The 18,236-nt window shown below is 38.0% G+C and overlaps 1 protein-coding gene across 4 annotated transcripts; it reads right to left on the bottom strand.

Annotated features, from left to right (window-relative positions):
• Positions 1–5,094: 5,094 nt before the first annotated feature.
• il13ra2 (interleukin 13 receptor, alpha 2) lies at positions 5,095–17,832 on the bottom strand. 4 transcript variants are annotated; one of them, XM_085288854.1, is made up of 11 exons: positions 17,727–17,832; positions 13,124–13,243; positions 12,863–12,981; positions 12,442–12,590; positions 11,502–11,658; positions 11,287–11,407; positions 10,449–10,633; positions 10,155–10,306; positions 8,619–8,766; positions 6,458–6,581; positions 5,095–6,373 (listed from the first exon to the last, which is right to left on the bottom strand). In XM_085288854.1, exons 3-11 carry the CDS (start codon positions 12,951–12,953, stop codon positions 6,286–6,288), a joined length of 1,215 nt encoding a protein of 404 aa, XP_085144980.1. In that variant the 5' UTR covers positions 12,954–12,981; positions 13,124–13,243; positions 17,727–17,832; the 3' UTR covers positions 5,095–6,285. The 4 variants fall into 4 exon arrangements, with proteins under 4 accessions (XP_085144980.1, XP_085144982.1, XP_085144981.1 ...); XM_085288856.1 differs by lacking the exon at positions 17,727–17,832 and adding an exon at positions 13,520–13,535; XM_085288857.1 differs by lacking the exons at positions 5,095–6,373; positions 6,458–6,581 and adding exons at positions 6,680–7,763; positions 7,883–7,956.
• Between the last annotated feature and the right edge of the window lie 404 nt (positions 17,833–18,236).

The raw sequence follows: 18,236 nt of genomic DNA, 5'->3' as shown, positions 1-18,236 counted from the left end.
GTTTGTGTTTTGTGGCTGGTGAGACTGGTGTATGTCCAAAAAACGTTTCCATTGTCAGTTCCAGCTGATCTGTCTGCGTCTTGGTCTGATATAGGAAGACACAGATGGCTTAGTATTGCTTGCATCTTAGGTAGGAAGTTAGACGAGGTTATTTTCTACAGAATTGCTTCTTTATTGCAGTTTTATAAAAAAATGTCTTCTGAAATCTGTGCTTCTCCTTAAAACGCAGATTTCTCTGCACACGTAAAGATTAGCCAAGTTGCCCAGATTATAACAAACCCCAATAACAATATAACTGCTACTCATATCTATCTAGTACCTCCCTCAAGCAGTTTGAACATCCAATTACTGACCGTATGAGTCCTCTTTCTCATTATAAATTGTGTTGTGCTCTTATTTGTTAACACTGATGCACCAGTCAAATAGATATCCAGCTGTGTTCTATCATTGCAACATCTGGAGTCAAGGCCATGAGCCAATTCATCTGCTCTGAGTGACCGAGACACGGTCAAAATACCAGATAAATGGAAGTCTTCTAAAAGCTCCCATGGTAGATTGCCTAAACCTTATCATGTGTGTAATTCCACGTAAGGAAACATTGGAGGAAGGTGAGAATAAACTTATAGAAATGCTAAATAAAACACTGGGGGATTTAGATGGGAAAAATGTAAACAACTTGTTCTTTTTAGACATGCAAACTCACACAAATGTGTAAGAATATGGTCTTACTTGAAGCAGGTAGCATATATGTTTAAATTAGTATTGCTGTGGGTACTTCCTCTAATTGGGCCTTCCCTTGTATTTTTAGAATTTAAACATGTGTTCACTTAGTAAAATCAGTACAGGGCATCTAAGGCAAAAAATATTAACAAAACCAGATTCTTTTCCCCTACCAAGGAAGGAAGATTGTGTTGACTAAATAGGGATGGTAAAAATTGTGGTTTTGCTCTTGGCAGGTTGCCCTTTCAAGAAGAAGAGCAGCATTTGTGTTTTTGTAACCCTGTCAAAACATATATTCTTACAGCATCATGCTGGTTAGACAGTGTAATGCAGCCCGAGAACAAAGTGGTGTGTGGGCTGCATTTTATTAGGATGGCATGGTGGTGAACATGGGCACATGGTCAGACCCCCTGAAGAGAGTGCAGGCAGCATTTGACAGATTAGCAAAGTCACATTTAGTCTGTGTAAATGTGAGTTTGCAAAAGCACCAAAAGCCTTGTCTCATTAATATAAAGGTTTAGGCAACACTGGGAATGCCTGTATTGCTGAAATGTATCACTGGTAACATTTTGGTTCTTTTTGGTAACACTTCTGCTTCTGCTGAAAGCTGATGCTGAATATATCTGGTCTCTGTTTGCTGGGAGGAATCTGACAGCATAAAAAGTCTTTTGTGCTTTGCTCCTGTGCTTGTTCCTCACCTATTTAGACCTTTTTCCATTTTCAGGTTGATGTTCAGTGCATTTATTTGGGCTTTTCAATATTTTGATATTTATTCTGGGTTATGTACTCTTGTACTGTTAACCTTTTGGCAGTCAATCCAAACTTCTTATCGCTGATTTCATATTTGTCACATACACCTTGTGCTAATGTTGTGCTTTGCTACAAATGCCTCCCCATTATATTCAGTATATTCCAACACTCCTGTTTTTGATAAGCTCTTAGAAATGCTTACTCTGGGTCCAAGGTTGCTGTGTCAATGAGACTAGAAGGGAAGGAAATATTAGGTCTACTGTGATGCACGAAGTACCTGCTGACAATGGTTACATTTGTGAATAATAAAGGGCAAGAACTTTAACCATAAAAAGATCCAGATTAAATTCAGACTGAAAGATCAGGGGAAAGAGAGGAAATGCCTGATTCAAACTTGGCCTCTGCAGTGGACCTTTAGAATATGAGTTGCTCAACTCAGTGAGTCACACTAGTGTCCAGAAGTGATGGAAGACTATTTTGATTTGCTCATTTAGAGTGAGAAGCTAATTCCTTTCTTTTGACTGAGGATTTTTAAAGATTGGGACACTGTAAATGCGCCTGAGTCGCTCGTTTATAGTAACGTCTGTCACCTGGATCGATGGTTCATCTGAAGGCTGTCGTGGTCCCGGGTCAGCTGACCCAGTCTTGAGTTTTACGGGCTTTCCAGTTTTTTGTTTATTTAATGTGAGATATTTGGGTTGTGTAATGTCTGTATTATTTTGTGTACTCATCCATGTTCCAAATTACTTTAGAGTTTAGTTCCCCCCAGTGTTTCATCCTCTCCTGTCAAGTCTGTGTTTAGTCAGTCTTGTCTTATTTATGGTTTCCGTGTTCTGTCACCCATTGTTTTATTGTGAGAGTACTTCATCTCATTGCATTCTGTTAAGTGTTATTCCTGATTTATCCCTGTTGTGTTCCCAGCAGTATCCACTTCCCTAATTACACCTGTTCATTGCCAGGATGCTGAGTCACCTTCCCTCCGGCTCTCCCAGATCCAGTGTCTCTATCCCCAGTGTTCACAGTTTAGGTATGCTTTTTTTTTATGCATTATGTTTGTAGGGTTAACACTAACACCAACCCTAACACAGTAATGTTTACATATGATTTTATACTTAATAACATACCAATTTGTGTCAGAGACACACAGCATAACAATTCCGAGCACAGGCTGTTGGGTGGTGGAGGCCATGAGAGAGGGGCCAGGTGGCTCTCATTTGGTGGTTAAGTGCTGATTGATCAATCCATTATCCAATCTTCCATGCCACATAAACACGCGCACACACAACCCACATGATCTTGGGTCATAACATAATACATGCTTACACTTCATCCCACCATCATTATTTTAATTTTTTTATTCTGTTGTCTGAGCAAATCATCCCCAGATCACTTGCAAATGCTTCTCACCCAGTCTTCTGAAAGGTCCCACATAACAGGTTTCTTCCTTCTCACTGTCACTAAGTCCTTGCTCATAGTGAGTCATAGACTGTCGGGGATTTCTTGTATTATTGTAGGGTTTGTTTACAGTGTAAAGCGCCTTGAGGTGACTCATGTTGTGATTTACCACAATATGAATTGAACTGACACTGCCTCTCCATAAGGTTCAGTGTTCAATTCAAGATTTCGTTGATCATTTTAGGGCTATTCAAGGTCAGCTGTTTCCCTATATTAGTAAAGTACTATATCAATTCGTAATCACTACGTCTCTGAAATCATCTGCTCAGTACTTGGTGGTTGTATCTTGGTCCAGGTTAAAGAAAAAGGAGATTAAGCTTTTGAGATTCTGCCCTCCCAAGATTTTGGTTTAGTTTTGATTATGAAACACTTTCTGACTTTTGTTCTTGAAAGGGCCATATAATTATATGATGATAAAATCACATCAGCACTTTCATATTACAAAATATGAATATTACAAAAGTGGAGTTTGCTGAGGTTCACTTAACAACTACACTGCAGAAGTGGTTTATAAAACTTGCAGCAATAATTTTCAGTCATCATGATCACTATCATAATTTCTGTTAACTAAACAAAAGCTTCCAGTAGACCAGTCCCTTTCCCAGCTGGGATAGGCTCCAGGCCCTTTTTTTTGTTTGGATGGGTAAAAAAATAAAATTAAATCAGATTGGAGCACGAACAAACAGGAAAATGAAAACAAACAAAAGATCAAAACACAATGTGGGAGCTGGGGGAGTATAGGCAGTCTGAGCAGGCTGGGCAGTCCTCATGCATAAACATATGCTTTATGTATACGCACTTTATGTGCATGCACAGCTAAAACAAACAAGTTAGTTTATTTTTTTATACAGCTGTAACGAGGAGCATCTGGAAGTAAAATGTCAGAAATAAAATATTCCCCCGCCTTTATGTTTTGTGTAGGTTGCCACGTCAATGATCTTGAGGTATTTTAGTGGTTTTGCTCTATTTGGTGTCCTGCTTGACTTTAACACATCAATCAGATTCAGCTGAGTGGGAATGAAGTACCACGACCAGCCAAGTCATTCAGAACATCAGGAATGTCCTAATAGCTACAGACAGATGACAGTACTGACAAGCACAGTGAATGAGTTATGACTTGAAATTAATATTTCAAGTTAAAAAACAATCAAATCCAAATAAATACCTTTTGCACAGAAATGATTAGAGCATTTCTAGAAATAGAGGTAAAGTTAGAAGTGTGTGGTTATTTATTTTTCTACAGTGCTTTTCCCACTGTTACATCCACACAAACCCACTCAAACCAAATCTAAAGACTCTTTGCACAGCAAGCTTGCTGGGGGAAAATGCTCTTCTGGTACAGATTTGCCTTAGTGTTTAAAACAAAAATAACAAGGTATGTGTTGTATAAACCATTCCGATGATTCTTTTCCGTCAGGTCCCTCAGGAGATTTTACCCACCTTACATCCTATTGCCCAAATCCTATTTTGTTTTCCAGATACAACTGTGATGGATACATGATGAAAAAATTAAGATATTCATAATTTATATTACAAGAGTGGTATGTTGTTGACTATGCTGAGGTTGGCTTACAGAGTACACTGCACAAGCATGTACAAAACATGCGACATTGATTATTATCATTATTTCTGTTGGATTACCACCACCACCATCTATCCCCCATGATAAGCAGTTAAAAAATGAATGAATGAATGAATATCCAAGAATGCATGATGACACAGATGATGGAAAGACAAGGTTATCTGTATACTGTATTAATGTTCATACAGTATTTTATTGTTCTACCTGAATGCTTGTTTGTTCTTTGGCGTTGCTGGGAGGCCCATGATAAGTTGAATGAGGTTCAGAAAGTTGAGCTGATGTTATCAGTTTCAGCTGAAGCCTCACCCTTGTCCTGAATAACTCATAACTCGTTGGCTGCGTTACTATACTCACTCAGTATTCATTAATAAACTATGTAGCTTCTCTGCAAAACCACGTCTCACACTTATTTGCGATCTGGAGTGAACAAAGCGTTCTCCAGTGCGCCCCAGTAATCTTTGCCAATGAAAAAAAAAAAATGGAGTATGTGTTTGCTTCCTACAAACTTACATTCTGTTAAAACAGAAAATCCCTTTTCTCTTTTTTTAGTTTATATTTTTTTAATGCGAAGATGTAAAGAAGAGACCTTGAACATTATTCTTTATTTTAATTAGAATTAAGCACATAATGAAATACATCAAACCCAAATAAGAGCATAAAATACATTCATTACAAGCACTATTATTCCATAAAATATGCTTTAACATATAAAAGCTGGTAAGAATAACACTCAACACCAACTTGATAGCCTAATTTTATAGTATATGTTCTATTGCTTTCTAAAACCCACCAACCCCAACAGGATCAGAAATCAAAAAGATATATGTGATCCATTAATTTAAAAATGTAAACATTCATTATTTATTTGGACTAAATGGATGGCAGCCAAAAAGCACTTTCAATGTCATAAAAATTGGATCAACTCTATGATTTAATACAATAAATGGTGTTTGGCAAGGGTTGCACAGAAATAGATGTAACATTGTTTGGCAGGTTAGTTTGGATAAAGTTCAAGCCTCCAAAAACGGGGGGGGATTAAAACTGGCAAAGACATGTGGCATTTGAAACAACTAACTGGTTCAATTTCTCCATTTAATTCATCCATAGGTGTCAGCAAAGTTCCTTGACTCCAAGTATTTAGTAATAACTTTGTTGAAATCCATTTAACATTTATGAAACACATATTTTACACTTTACACAAAAACAAAAACAGTCTTTATTGTGTGAGCTGACTGGCAAGAATTGAGGCATGAGGTAAACGACAAACAGATTTCACTAAAAACGTTATTTCTCCACAACATCAATACAAATCCATGCGAAATGAACCAGATAAGAAATCATAAGTAGTAAAAAAACATATTTAAAAAACGTAATCCCAAAGTAAGTTCTCCTCCCTTAACAAATAGGCAAATGTCATAGCTAAAAAGTAAACAACGATAGGATACTTTCTGGTACAGTGAAGCAGTCCAGTTAACAGGCCAGTTCAAACATTTATATAGAAAGGTATACACAAAAATACAAAAAATATAGTATATTGGAATAATATGTAGTTATATGATATAATACAAACACAGACAAACTATGACCTTCAGTCTAAATGTAATATCTTCTGAAACATGTGATTACAATCTCACTGTCTGCATGCTATGCCATCTTTGAGTGCTTCATTGTGCCTTTTGAAACTACAGAACCTAAACAATGACTGAGGAGGAGTGCAACAGTAAAATATTTATGAGGTCCTCTTTGCGTCGGAGGAAGGTACAGCTTTTCTTGCCTTTTTAGGCTTGTGTGGGACCAAGAAGGGGACGCCTGGCAAACAGGGATGTAAGCAGAGACTCCACTTTTTTCTCTTGCACTGGTTTCTTCCTGAGATCCAAAGGACAGCTTAGTGCTCTGTTTGCTTTTTATCTGCATGTTGGCACATTTTGTAATGGGTGTGAATATACTTACAGTTTGAACATTGCCCACGCACACAGAGACAGCACTAGCAGTGCAATAATGGCAACAGCGATGTAAATGTAGACAGGTATGGCATCCCATATGGCATCTGGTTCAGGTGTCACGTCTTTCTGCTCTATAATAAGCACACAAAAGTAAAATCAGGTTGGAGAACAGCTGCTCATCTTCGATGAAACACATCAACAAAACGCTATAAAGTGAGGTCAACTGAAATCTGTATAACTACGAATCAGCACAAACAAACTGTCCAATATATAAGATCTGTATTTGCACGGTTTGCAGACAGAACACGTTCTCCATGCATTGTCCAAATTTTAAATTTCTTGTTGCTTGCTGTAATGGACTGGTGGACTATGAGAGTTGGGATAGGCTTTAGCCCCACCTCCTGCCTACCCGTGACTGGATTAGCGGGAAATAAATGGACTTTTCTGTTGAAAAGCATAATTATCAGAAGTTGTTGTAGTAGTAGTACAATGAGAGTAGTAGTAATAGCACTATACTAGAAAGTCTGATGTCTTTGTCTAAACCAACTCCAGGCCTTATTAAATGGTTAAATGATGTCCTCAACATGTCTTGCCTGGTAATGAACTCATCATTTGACTCAGGTGTGTTGACCCAGGGTGATATCTAAAACCTGCAGGACCCTCGAGGCCTGGAGTTGCCCACCCCTGGTCTAAACCAACCAACTGGATCTCAATGAAAGACTCACACGAGCACACCAATAAAAAATTTTATTCTGTGAAACTTCATAGGCCAAAAATACAATCGTATCCTGCATACTAATGCTTACAATCATAGTCTGAACAAATGTTTCTAAGTAGCAGTTGAAATGATTTAAAACAGGACAAGGGAAGGTCCGTTTTATGGCATGGTTCAGCGACTATTTACTTTATAGAGGCCACAATAAAAAGTTTGGGACACAACTGATCCTCCACATTGTACACCACCGCTCTGGCCTTAAAGTGCCTTTCAGATGTAGAAAAATGTTACATCTTACAAGATGCATTTTATTTACAACCTGTTGCTATGTTGAGATATCAATCATTACATTCACAACAGAAAGAAAAAAGAATTACACAGAAAATTAACGCAACAATCTACATAAATTCTAATATTCCGTCTTTCATTGGATTAGACTGGAGATGTTCTTTTTTGTGTTTTGGATTTTGGACATTGGATTAATACTTTTGCAACATTAATTTGTCCAACATGTTATAAAATATTGTGCCGAGCCTGGATGAAAATGATCCTTCAGCTTTTCCTTCAGGGGACTTTCCAATCGTGGCAACATCGGTGGCTACAAAAAGCAAGAAAAAGAAGAAATCAGAACATTGTTATGCATATTTCGCTACATTGGTTGTATTGACATAAATTGAAGTGTACTGCATGCTTGAATGAGATAATCTTAAAACTTACTATTTCTTGGTGGCGTCAGGATCTTCCAGCTTGAAATCAACGAGACTACTATGAGGGTTTAGCAGGACTTGTTGCTAACAAAAGAAATGCTTTACAGCTTAGTTTGTAAATCCTTTACTTACAGGAAACACACTTTGAACAGATCGCTTAGGAATATGAGATGAAAAGTAACACTCAGGAATTTAAAGCCTTAATGCTGAATCGGTCAACTAATCACTTTGTGTTATCCAACATCATGTAGTAGCTGGAAAGGAGGGGCAGAGAGAGAAGGGGAAAGACACGCTGCAAAGGGCCGTGGGTCTGACCCGAACCCGGACTGGCCGCTGTCAGCCGTGTGGCATGTGGCCGACTGCTCAAAGCACCGAGCCAAACTGGCGCCTAATCTTTTGTTTTTTTTAGTATAAATGTCTTTATTTTTTCCAAAACAGGCAGTTCCAAGCTTTTGGCTTTTGTTATGTTTAATGGGGGGGTGTTCTTTGCTTGTATTTGTTTTGGGGTGTTTTTTTTTAGCTTTGGCTTTTTGTATTTTGATTAGTTGATTGTATTTTGATAAATATTCCTACTGCCCTAGGAAACCAAGAGTGCCACTTCCCAATATCAGTTACAAACTCATCAAAAAAAGAATGGCTTTTTTGTGTCAAAAGAAGAAATTATATGGTTTTTAAATGAAAACCTGAAAACATCCAGTACTCCAGAGAGCCAAAAAATAAGACGTTTTTGTGCGAAACATTCTTACCTGGTTGGCATACTGGATGGCTCCAGTCACTCCAGTAGCTCGTGCTCGCACAGTACTTATGCACCTTAGACCGAACCCTGAAGCAGTGGGTCTTGTTGATGTCGATGGACAAACTCAGGCTTGTCCGCCCTCCTGGCAGAGATTTTGTCTGTCAATGAAAAAGATAAAGTAAATAATTACTACAACAACAGAGTTAACAGACCCAAAAAGTACTTAAGTTTTGATGAGTTTCGTCATCTTCATTTCGGTTTTATGACAGTTTAACTCACTCACCACTTTGCTGTCTAACAGTGTTAAGCAGCTGTTTTTGATCTGGAAAACCAGATTTACACTTCTTGTAAGTACTGGGTCTTTAATGCAGAGTTCTGGGCTCATACCCAAGCTTAAGCACTGGGCATCTGACCAATTAAGGCTACACTGCTTTGTCAAGCAGACAGCTTTCAGCTGCGTCTCAAAGACTCGTAACCCTATTTTATTTTGTACTTCATGGTACACTTAAATTCCCTTTGTAACCTCATTAATCTCCACTCAGTGATGGTCATGAGGATTTGTTTTAAAATTTGAGTTTTTACTTATTTTTTTATTGTTCTATTTACTTTAAAACACATCCATCATTTTTTTCTTGACCTTTTACTGTGGGATTAAAAAAAAATAATTGCATAGTAAAGCAAAACCACAGACTCTAATAGTTTCCACTTTTTAAAGGTCTATAAAACCACAAAGTCAAATTGTTAGCAGCTTTGTTATTAGCTGCCCAAAGCCACAGTGCCTGAAGTAATGTTAAGGCATTCCTTTCAATAAAAAGATATTTGATGAATGAAAAAGTTTGCATGTTTAATAAAGCGTGCACAGCTAAAACAAACAAGTTAGTTAATTTTTTTTTTTATACAGGTGTAAAGTGGAATGTCTGGATGTACAACAAAGGAAAAATGTCAGAAATAAAATGTTCTCCCACCTTTATGTTTTGTCTAGGTTGCTGTGTTAAGACCAGTGATCTTGAGGTATTTTAGTGGTTTTGCTCTATTATTGTGTTAAAGTCAAGTGTGACACCAATTAGATTCAGGTGAGTGGGAATGAAGTACCATGACCTGTCAAGTCATTCAAAACATCAGGAATGTGCTAATAGCTACAGACAGCTGATAGCAGTGGCAAACACCATGAATGACTTATGACTTGATTCATTTTTTCAGTTAAAGAAGACTCAAATCTAAATAAATATTAATGCAATTAAGCTTTTGCACAGAAATGATTGGAGCATTTCTAGAAATAAAGACAAAGTGAGAACGTGAATTTTTAAGGTGGATTTTTTGCAGTTTGAGACACAAAGCTCTTCCCTGAATGTTTACAATCTCAAATCCTGTGTTTACTTGTTTTTATGCAATGCGTTCCCCACTTTTACATCCCCACAAACCCACTCAAACCAAATCTAAAGACTCTTTGCACAGCAAGGTGGAAGGGAAAATGCTCTTGTGATACAGATTTGCCTTAGAGTTAAAAATAATATTAATAACAAAGCACATGTTGTATAAACCATACCGATGGTTTTTTTCCATCAGGTCCTTCTTGAGTGTGTTCCACCTCATATTCTAGACAGTGGCCAGGAACCTTTCCATCTGGATGTTCCCAGTGTAGTTCAAACTTGTCAGGACCTGTTTGCAGATGCAGTTTTTTTGTGGCTGCACACTTCACTGCATAAATGCATCAAGAACACAGGAAAACAAAATCAGCAATTGTGATAGCATGCAAGGAGGTATTACAGATGTTGCGGATCTCGGTCAAATCAAAGTTGAGCAAGCGGTGAGTCAAAACTGGAGCAGGAAATGTATTTACCATGGTTCTGGATTTGCAGGGAGGCAAACGTTGGTTTTAGTGGCCCCTCAGGAGAGCTTCCATTTAAACAGAAGTTGATATCAGTGAATACAGGAAGCGGTACATCTGCAAATGTGCACCCTATCGTGACACCGCCTGATGTCTTGTACTTTGGGCATTCCTCAGCCTGTCCAAGTTCTTTGTGCCTGCAGAACAAACAGATCAGATAAGCTTCTGTATCCACATCCTGCTTTACATAATGTGACAACATCAAATCTTAATCAGCAAAAGACATGAGTAACTCAGTACTGAGGAAATCCTTCCCACTAAGAAAAGTAAAAGATGCATTTCAGCGTGAAGTGATCTTAAATGTTTTCGCTGCAGTTTCCAGATAATTGCGTGGGTATGTGCCTTAACAAGATTTATTCTCATTAAACACTATGCACATAAAAGTGTTGCCCAGTTTTCTTCCGCTCATCAGTGGAAGAAGACAACTGGATTGTTTTCTCCTTTTATTCTCCGGAGGAAATTAACTGGAGCTGTTCTTTGTTTTGTGGTGTTCTTTTATGAACGTAAGCCTCATTAACAATTAAACAGTGATGAAAACAGCACACATTATGAAAAGAAGCAGGTTTTACAATCACTTTAGTTATTACACCATTTTTTTTGATGTACTGCCCTTTTTCATATCTTGTTAACTGGTGAATAGAAATCTCATCAAATATTAGAGAAAGTGGACAGATTTGTCTCAGGAAAAATTAAACAAGCTGATTATGTCATTAGCCGTTCCAAATGATAGTGGAATATTTTGTTATGGACCACAACACGAGCCAACAAAGCTCTGACATGGCAGACATACCAGAAATATAGCTTTTGCAGGGAGTTGTCTGGTATCTTTTCACTTCTTCTCCACTGGCACTCTGTGTACTCCATGTTGTGGAATACACATTTAAAATCCAGGACTTCAGTACCCAAAACACCTAAACATGAAGAAAGAAAAGAATCAAATTAGCTATGATCTTACTAATACTCCTTTTCTGTAATCACAAATCTTATAAGCCTTGGAAGGCTGACCTGTGCTGGGAGATTTCTGGATGACTTCAGTGTAGTCTGTGCTCTTGATCATAGTATCGTTGGTGCAGGTCCCACTCAGCAAGGTGTAGATTCTCACTCTAACATCTTTCATCAGGTCAAACTGAGCGGTGTAGGTCCTTTTACTTGTCCTGATGCTCTGCAAAAGCACAAATGAGTTACTACATGCCAAAGTTTCCTGATCTACTGAGTTTTTTTCTTATTTCATTTAACAAAGATGTGTAGACAGTTTTCTCCCACAAAACTTTTACCGTATTACTGAGGCTTGTGTAAAAAAAACAAACAAAACAACAACAACAACAAAAACACAACTTATGCATCAATTTTTAGTAAGTCACATTATATCTGCTGTTTCATATTTTACTTGAGCCGTTTAAAGGATATAAAAGAGCTTTGCATAGTTGTCTAGACACGTCTCATTATCAGGCACAGTTATCATAGGCGCAGATAAGCTCGTTCTTTCACTCATTGTAAGATAATGATCAGTGCGTCATACTAATTGTTACTGAGACATAACTAACAGCATTGCCTCACCCACATTAATTGGAAAAAGTATCAAGAATATGTTCTGTTTTTATCTTGTTTAGACATAGATGCTTGGGCATAAATACGTGGAAGTGCAATTAGAAAATCCCCACAAATTTGGGTTTAAAATTACAGAGACACGAATCCCATCATGATGAAGCAGCTTTAAGAGGCTGTATGTTTGTGATCTCTGCAGAGTTACAGTCCTGCTGAGGTGCTTTTATACTGTAAAGTCACTTAAGATATCATTTCAAGTAAACATTTTATTGCTTGTAATTACGGCTATTAATTGGCCCATTACCAGAGCAGGTCATGTTCTTGAGAAAATCATTCTGGGAGGAGTTCAGGCAGGTTATGCGCTTCAGTGTAAGATCTGATAAAAAGACTAAGCACTTACAGCCCAGCTCTCCCGGTAGGTGTTGTACTCCAGCTGATATCGTACTGAGCACTCTGTCACGTTAGGCAAGCTGTCTGGGGGATTCCATGTAATCTCCAGTTGTCCAAGATGCCCCGGGTCTGTTATTACAAGGTTCTTCGGAGGACTCACTGTAAAGGAAACAAATATTTGTAGAGTTTGTGTTTATGGAAAAAAAAAAAGCTTCTTTTATATCAACAGTATCCAGTGGAATATCTCAACAAACTGCTGCCAAATGTAAAAATAAATCTCCTTCTGCATCATATTGCAGGATAGGCTCTTTCCTCAGAACTCCAGTGGCAGAGGGCCATATTTAAAAACATTTCATAATAAAGGAGAAGCTTCCGTTTGTGTCATTTCTATCAAGCAAAGTCTAAGTACATGAAAAACGTCTGGGACCAACCTGTAAGCCCATTGCAATACGTGCTCTCCTTCCAGGTTATTAAAAGCAGCATCAGTGTTGCTGTGTAAGTCAGCCTGCATTTTCTCGCCATCAGTAGTTTATCGAGTGTATATTCAAGACTAAAGAAAATAAAAATTAATTAGGATAAAAAAAAAAATACAAAAAGAATTCTGATAAGTGATCTCACTTCATAAATGATTTAATTTTTTAAATGTCGTGAATAAAAGTAAAATAAACACAAATGTCCAGATTAATACTTACGTGATCGTTGGCTAAGAGCGCTGTTTTCCTGCTGCAGCAGGTTCGGGCAGAGCACAGCAGACTGGCACGGCGTGGGTGGACTGATGCATTTGTAGCCTCCCCGATTAGGAAAGTTTAAGACTACAAGTGAGGAAACAATTGAATAATAAACAGCGGCTGATTACTGTAAGTAATAATATCAAAATGAAGATTCTCTTCAGTGGAAGTGCAAAGTAAACACAGATAGGGAGGAGTCTGTAAAACGATTAGATTGAACCTGTATGTAACATTTTGATAGAGATTAAAAGGTACTCATTACGCGCGGCAGGAAGGGGGGAGAGAATAAAACCTAAGGATCCGTATGGCTTCACTTTACATGTCAAAGTTTATTTTAATTAAAGCGAATCCTTTTCCAACCTGGGCTAACAATGACTGGTCTCTGTGAGCACTTGGATGTGAGACGAGTGTGCAGGGACCGTCTACAAAGCGCAATACAGAAAAGAAAGAAAGACATAACATACATAGAGGTTTTCCCCCCCACAAAAATTACTTATCCTGATCACCTCACCAAGTTTTTGTTTTTTTGTTTTGTTTTTTTTGTACAAAATACTATTTTGTACAAGTGGTCTTATTGTGGTGATATTTAGTATTTAATGTGTTTTTTTTAAATTAGTAAAATTCTAAAGTTACAAACTAAACACTAATAATAATAATAATAATAATAATAATAATAATAATAATAATACAGTGAACTTTTAATAGTATTTAATCATAAACATCTTTTGTTTTTGGACCATTGGTTTCTATTTTGTTTATTTGTTTGTTTTATTCTATATTTTCAATTTTTGGGAGGTAACAGTAGCCAAGCAAGCGTAATACTGCTGGGAAAATGGAAGGGTTTGGGGGAGGGGGGGTTGGCTCAAGAAGGGGGTGGAAGTAAAATCTATACCACTTTAAAACATGTGGCTCATGACCAGTGACAATTAAAGAAGCAGTCAAAAGTACCTGTATGGAATTTACAAGATGGCACACAGTTTGGGGTTGGGTTCTTTACGTGTGTGTGTGTGTGTGTGTGTGTGTGTGTGTGTGAGAGAGAGAGACAGACAGAGATAGGGGGGTTAACAGAAAATAGTATAACCAAGAAGAAATTTATAAGAAAGTCATTTGATTAATGCTCCTGTCATTGCCATTACCAAAATTCTATGTTTAGCTTAAACAACAAAATTAACATTTTGACAGTGAATGCATGGCCAGCAGTGCTTGCCAAATGGCATACATTATACATACTTATATTTATTTCCCTACATCTTAAACAGTTTTCTGTCCCACAATCTCATTCAATAAAACAACTAGATGTTACAAATCCCTGATATTGCATTGTTTCTAGTGCAGAAAGTCTTGAGGCTTGGTTACTTTGAGGAATGTCTTATTCCTGCCTATTAGACTCCATCCCCAGATTTCACTCCATGTGAGTTTTCTCTTTTCAACACACTCCCAATTCATCCGGCGACCCTGCTTGCCCAGCACGTCTGGCTGCTTCCTCCCGTCAACGCACCATTGCTCATTGTTCAGTTACAGATGCCTGTTGCCAGAGATGTGTTACTGCTCCAAGATAAAATCCTCCTCTGCCCTGTTGGACGTGACCCACCACATCATGATGGAGAAGAGCAGATTCGGCCTGTAGCTGTGACTGGGATCCACTTTCTCCCTGTTGCTGGTTGGGAGCACCACCTCCCACTATGGGCTCTCAGGAGTCCACGAGTGACGTCTCCAGCCTCACTTTTGCACATTTAAACTCTTCTACCAGGCCAGGGATGGGCAATGACAGCATCCCGTCGCTGTAGAGTTTAAGGCTGTTAAGGCATTTCGAAAGTACAAGGCACTTCCTCATGTAGACCTCAGCCTCTCCAGTCAATTTGCATGATTAAGCATGATTAAGCAAGACCTCGTACATCATCAGCAGCCACAAACTGCATGTTCTCTTTCACTACATCCATGAATCTTGTCTGTGATCTTCCTCTTTTCATACTGCTGTCAGATGAGCACAATGTATACACAGATGAGTGGGAGCATTAGCAAGTAAACCACCAAATTACACTGTGACATAACAGATAAACTGGGTCTTGAAGTTACTGCGTACTGTAAAGAAACTTCTTTAATACTACAATAGTAGTGAAACACTACTATTGTGATACAGTTCCTTGTTTTTTCATGTAAATTTGTGGATTTATTCACATTGCCTTCTCTTCATTGATTTTGTTGTAGTTTTCACTTCCCTGTGCCTAGTCTGTGCTTCTGTTATGTCACCCATGTTTAGTCAGTTTTGTCTTTGTGTTTACTTTGGTCTGTCAAGTTTGTGTCTTAGTCTCCGTCTCATTGTTTTGGCTTCCTGTTTTATTTTGAGTCTCTCATCTCATGTGCATTATGTTCATTTCTGCTTCCCCTCTTGATCGTCAATTGATTTTGTTCACCTGCGCCTTGTTTTCAGCAGCTGTGTCTCGTTCCCTGATTACATCATGTGTATTTAAGCCCTCGGTTTTCCTTGTTCGTTATTATGTACTGCTTGTCTGTTAGAGTGGGCCCCTTATATGTTTCCTAGTTTCTTTCACCGACTAGACTTGTGGCCTCATGTAAATAAAGGCTTGGTTTTTGCTCATTTAAACCTGTCTGGAGTCTGCATTTTGGGTCCAAATTCTTCACAACCATGAGATCCACGCCATGCATCTGAGGCCGTACTGCATCTTTCAGAAGGGATTCAATCTCACAAGTTTTTTATTTGTATACATGAACTATTTATTTGCTGTTTATTGCAGGGAAATTGCCTTGAAGTGGGAAAAATGCCTGAAGGTAAAGACTTGACAGAAGACAAGGTATTGCGTTATTTCCCAACTTGGCAAGTGTAAAGAACTGCCTAAAAGCACCTCACCCATTTTCATTTATTGGTATCTGTCATGTTAGAACATTCTCCAGTGGCAGAGGGCCATATTTAAAAACCTTTCATAATAAAGGAGAAGCTTCCGTTTGTGTCATTTCTATCAAGCAAAGTCTAAGTACATGAAAAACGTCTGGGACCAACCTGTAAGCCCATTGCAATACGTGCTCTCCTTCCAGGTTATTAAAAGCAGCATCAGTGTTGCTGTGTAAGTCAGCCTGCATTTTCTCGCCATCAGTAGTTTATCGAGTGTATATTCAAGACTAAAGAAAATAAAAAGTAATTAGGATAAAAAAAAAATACAAAAAGAATTCTGATAAGTGATCTCACTTCATAAATGATTTAATTAATTTTTTAATCTGTCATGTTAGAACATTACAACAAATTCTACTCAACTTCAAAATAATTGGCATCACTGCTTGTGGCCAACTATTTTAACACAAATCATTTGACTTGATGTCCATATGCAGGTATATGAACATCGGGTGGGGGGGTGGTATTTGTTTTGTTTGTTTTATGGAGAGGGTGGTATTTTTCCCATAGGTGTGATGATAGAAACTCTAAAAGTGTCACGGTCTGGTGGAGGCAGACTGTATGGAGTGACGTAGAGGACCAAAAATGCAGACACAGAGAACGAGGAAGAAAACGTGAATATTCACAAAAAGCGAGCCATTTAATATGGCTGATTTAAAAAAACAAAAAAAACAAAACTAAAAGTACAAACATAAAACATAGAGGCACACAGGAAAGAACCTAAATAGAACTAAACTGGGAAAATTAACTACTGAACAAAGAACAAAACCTTGAACATGGAAAGGCCCTGGAAAGGTGGCATGGAACAACAGACGACCTGACAACGAATGAACAGAATACACACAAGGGTGATGAGGGGAAGTGGAAACACATGGGGAAACAGCTGACACTAACCTGACATAACAAGCTGACTATACTGACATAGGACATAGACCTTCAAAATAAAACAGGAAACATGAGACGCAGACATGACAACACAAACTTGACAACAAAAGACACTAGGCACGAAACACATGAAGGGAGAGGGAAACTTAAATACAGTGGTAGAAAACACAAAGGGGATCTAATAAACAAATAACCTTCGCCAACCTAATGAACTTAAACATACAATATAAACATTAAAATAAATTAAAACTCAAAACGCTGGGTCAAAAGACCCAGGCTCATGACAAAAAGGGAACATACCCTATTTAAAAACACTCATTTACCATAAATCATGATTTATATTTGAACATGTTGATCGCTTCAGAAATCCAGGACCTGAACTAAAAATGTGCAATATAGCCTATAGCTCAGACGTTAACACATCTGATAACAGAGCACTACTATTTATCCACATTTGAATCTCTTACATATCCCCAAGGATCTGGTGCCAATTTTATTTCCTTATACACACTCTACATTAAAAGTATTATTCACAGTCATGGTGTCTTTTTCAATTTTAATGCTACCTTCTCTGGGTGTCATGTCATTTTCTACCACTGAACGTCCCTTGTGCAAATGGTAAAACTAACTCTGCTAATCAACAGCAAAGTTTGTGCAATCATTTTTTTATTATCTTAGCGAATTCTCAAAAAATACTAATAGTTTCTCTTTCAAAGACATAGAAATAGTTTTGAATCACCACACCTTGTTTACTCTAACAACATTTTCACCTACCTGAACCAAAAACAATTCAACACCGCTGCCAGGTTTTTGTCCAATGCCTGGAAGACAGTATAATCACATCAGTCCTGATTTAGCCTAGGATCCTTCAAGGGTTCTGTCCCAGCTTTCTTACCTCATAATACCCTATGCCCCAGTGTGTTTACGCTTACTTACTAGGCCAAAGGTCTTGGTCTTATCTAACGTTCTCATGCACATTCACGCTATGATGGATGCGTCAGGGGCAGCTCAGGGTTTAGTATATTGCCCAAGGATAATCTGACACATCCACCCACTGGGAGATCCATCTATCAACCTTCTGAGTGTTGGACAACCTTCAGTATGGCCCATAGGCCTTAAAGTATTGCATAATTACCAAAAGGTTGATTCTGTTCATCTGAACGTAGCATTTTCAGTGCAAGAAACATTTCGTCACTCATCCAAGTGACTTCTTCATTCTCAGCTGACTGAAGATTTCCCCTACCTTATAAAAACATTTGCACGATAACTGAAACTAGCACACTG

This window comes from Mchenga conophoros, linkage group LG10 (genome assembly GCF_057382185.1).
Source record: "Mchenga conophoros isolate Kocher_MC1m ecotype Shallow Benthic linkage group LG10, M_conophoros_male_GT1.1, whole genome shotgun sequence".
NCBI classification, from domain to species: Eukaryota; Metazoa; Chordata; class Actinopteri; order Cichliformes; family Cichlidae; genus Mchenga; species Mchenga conophoros.
The sequence above is the reverse complement of the archived record's forward strand: the minus strand, read 5'-3'. Positions and strand labels throughout refer to the sequence as shown.

Bases quoted from the DNA above. Each gene is read 5' to 3' on its own strand.
- il13ra2 (XM_085288854.1), bottom strand. From the start codon at position 12,953: ATGGCGAGAAAATGCAGGCTGACTTACACAGCAACACTGATGCTGCTT. The intron at 12,591-12,862 runs GTTGGTCCCAGA...TTTCCTTTACAG, and splicing joins GTATTGCAATGGGCTTACAG to TGAGTCCTCCGAAGAACCTT. The intron at 6,582-8,618 runs GTAAGAATGTTT...TGCTTATTATAG, and splicing joins CCATCCAGTATGCCAACCAG to AGCAGAAAGACGTGACACCT.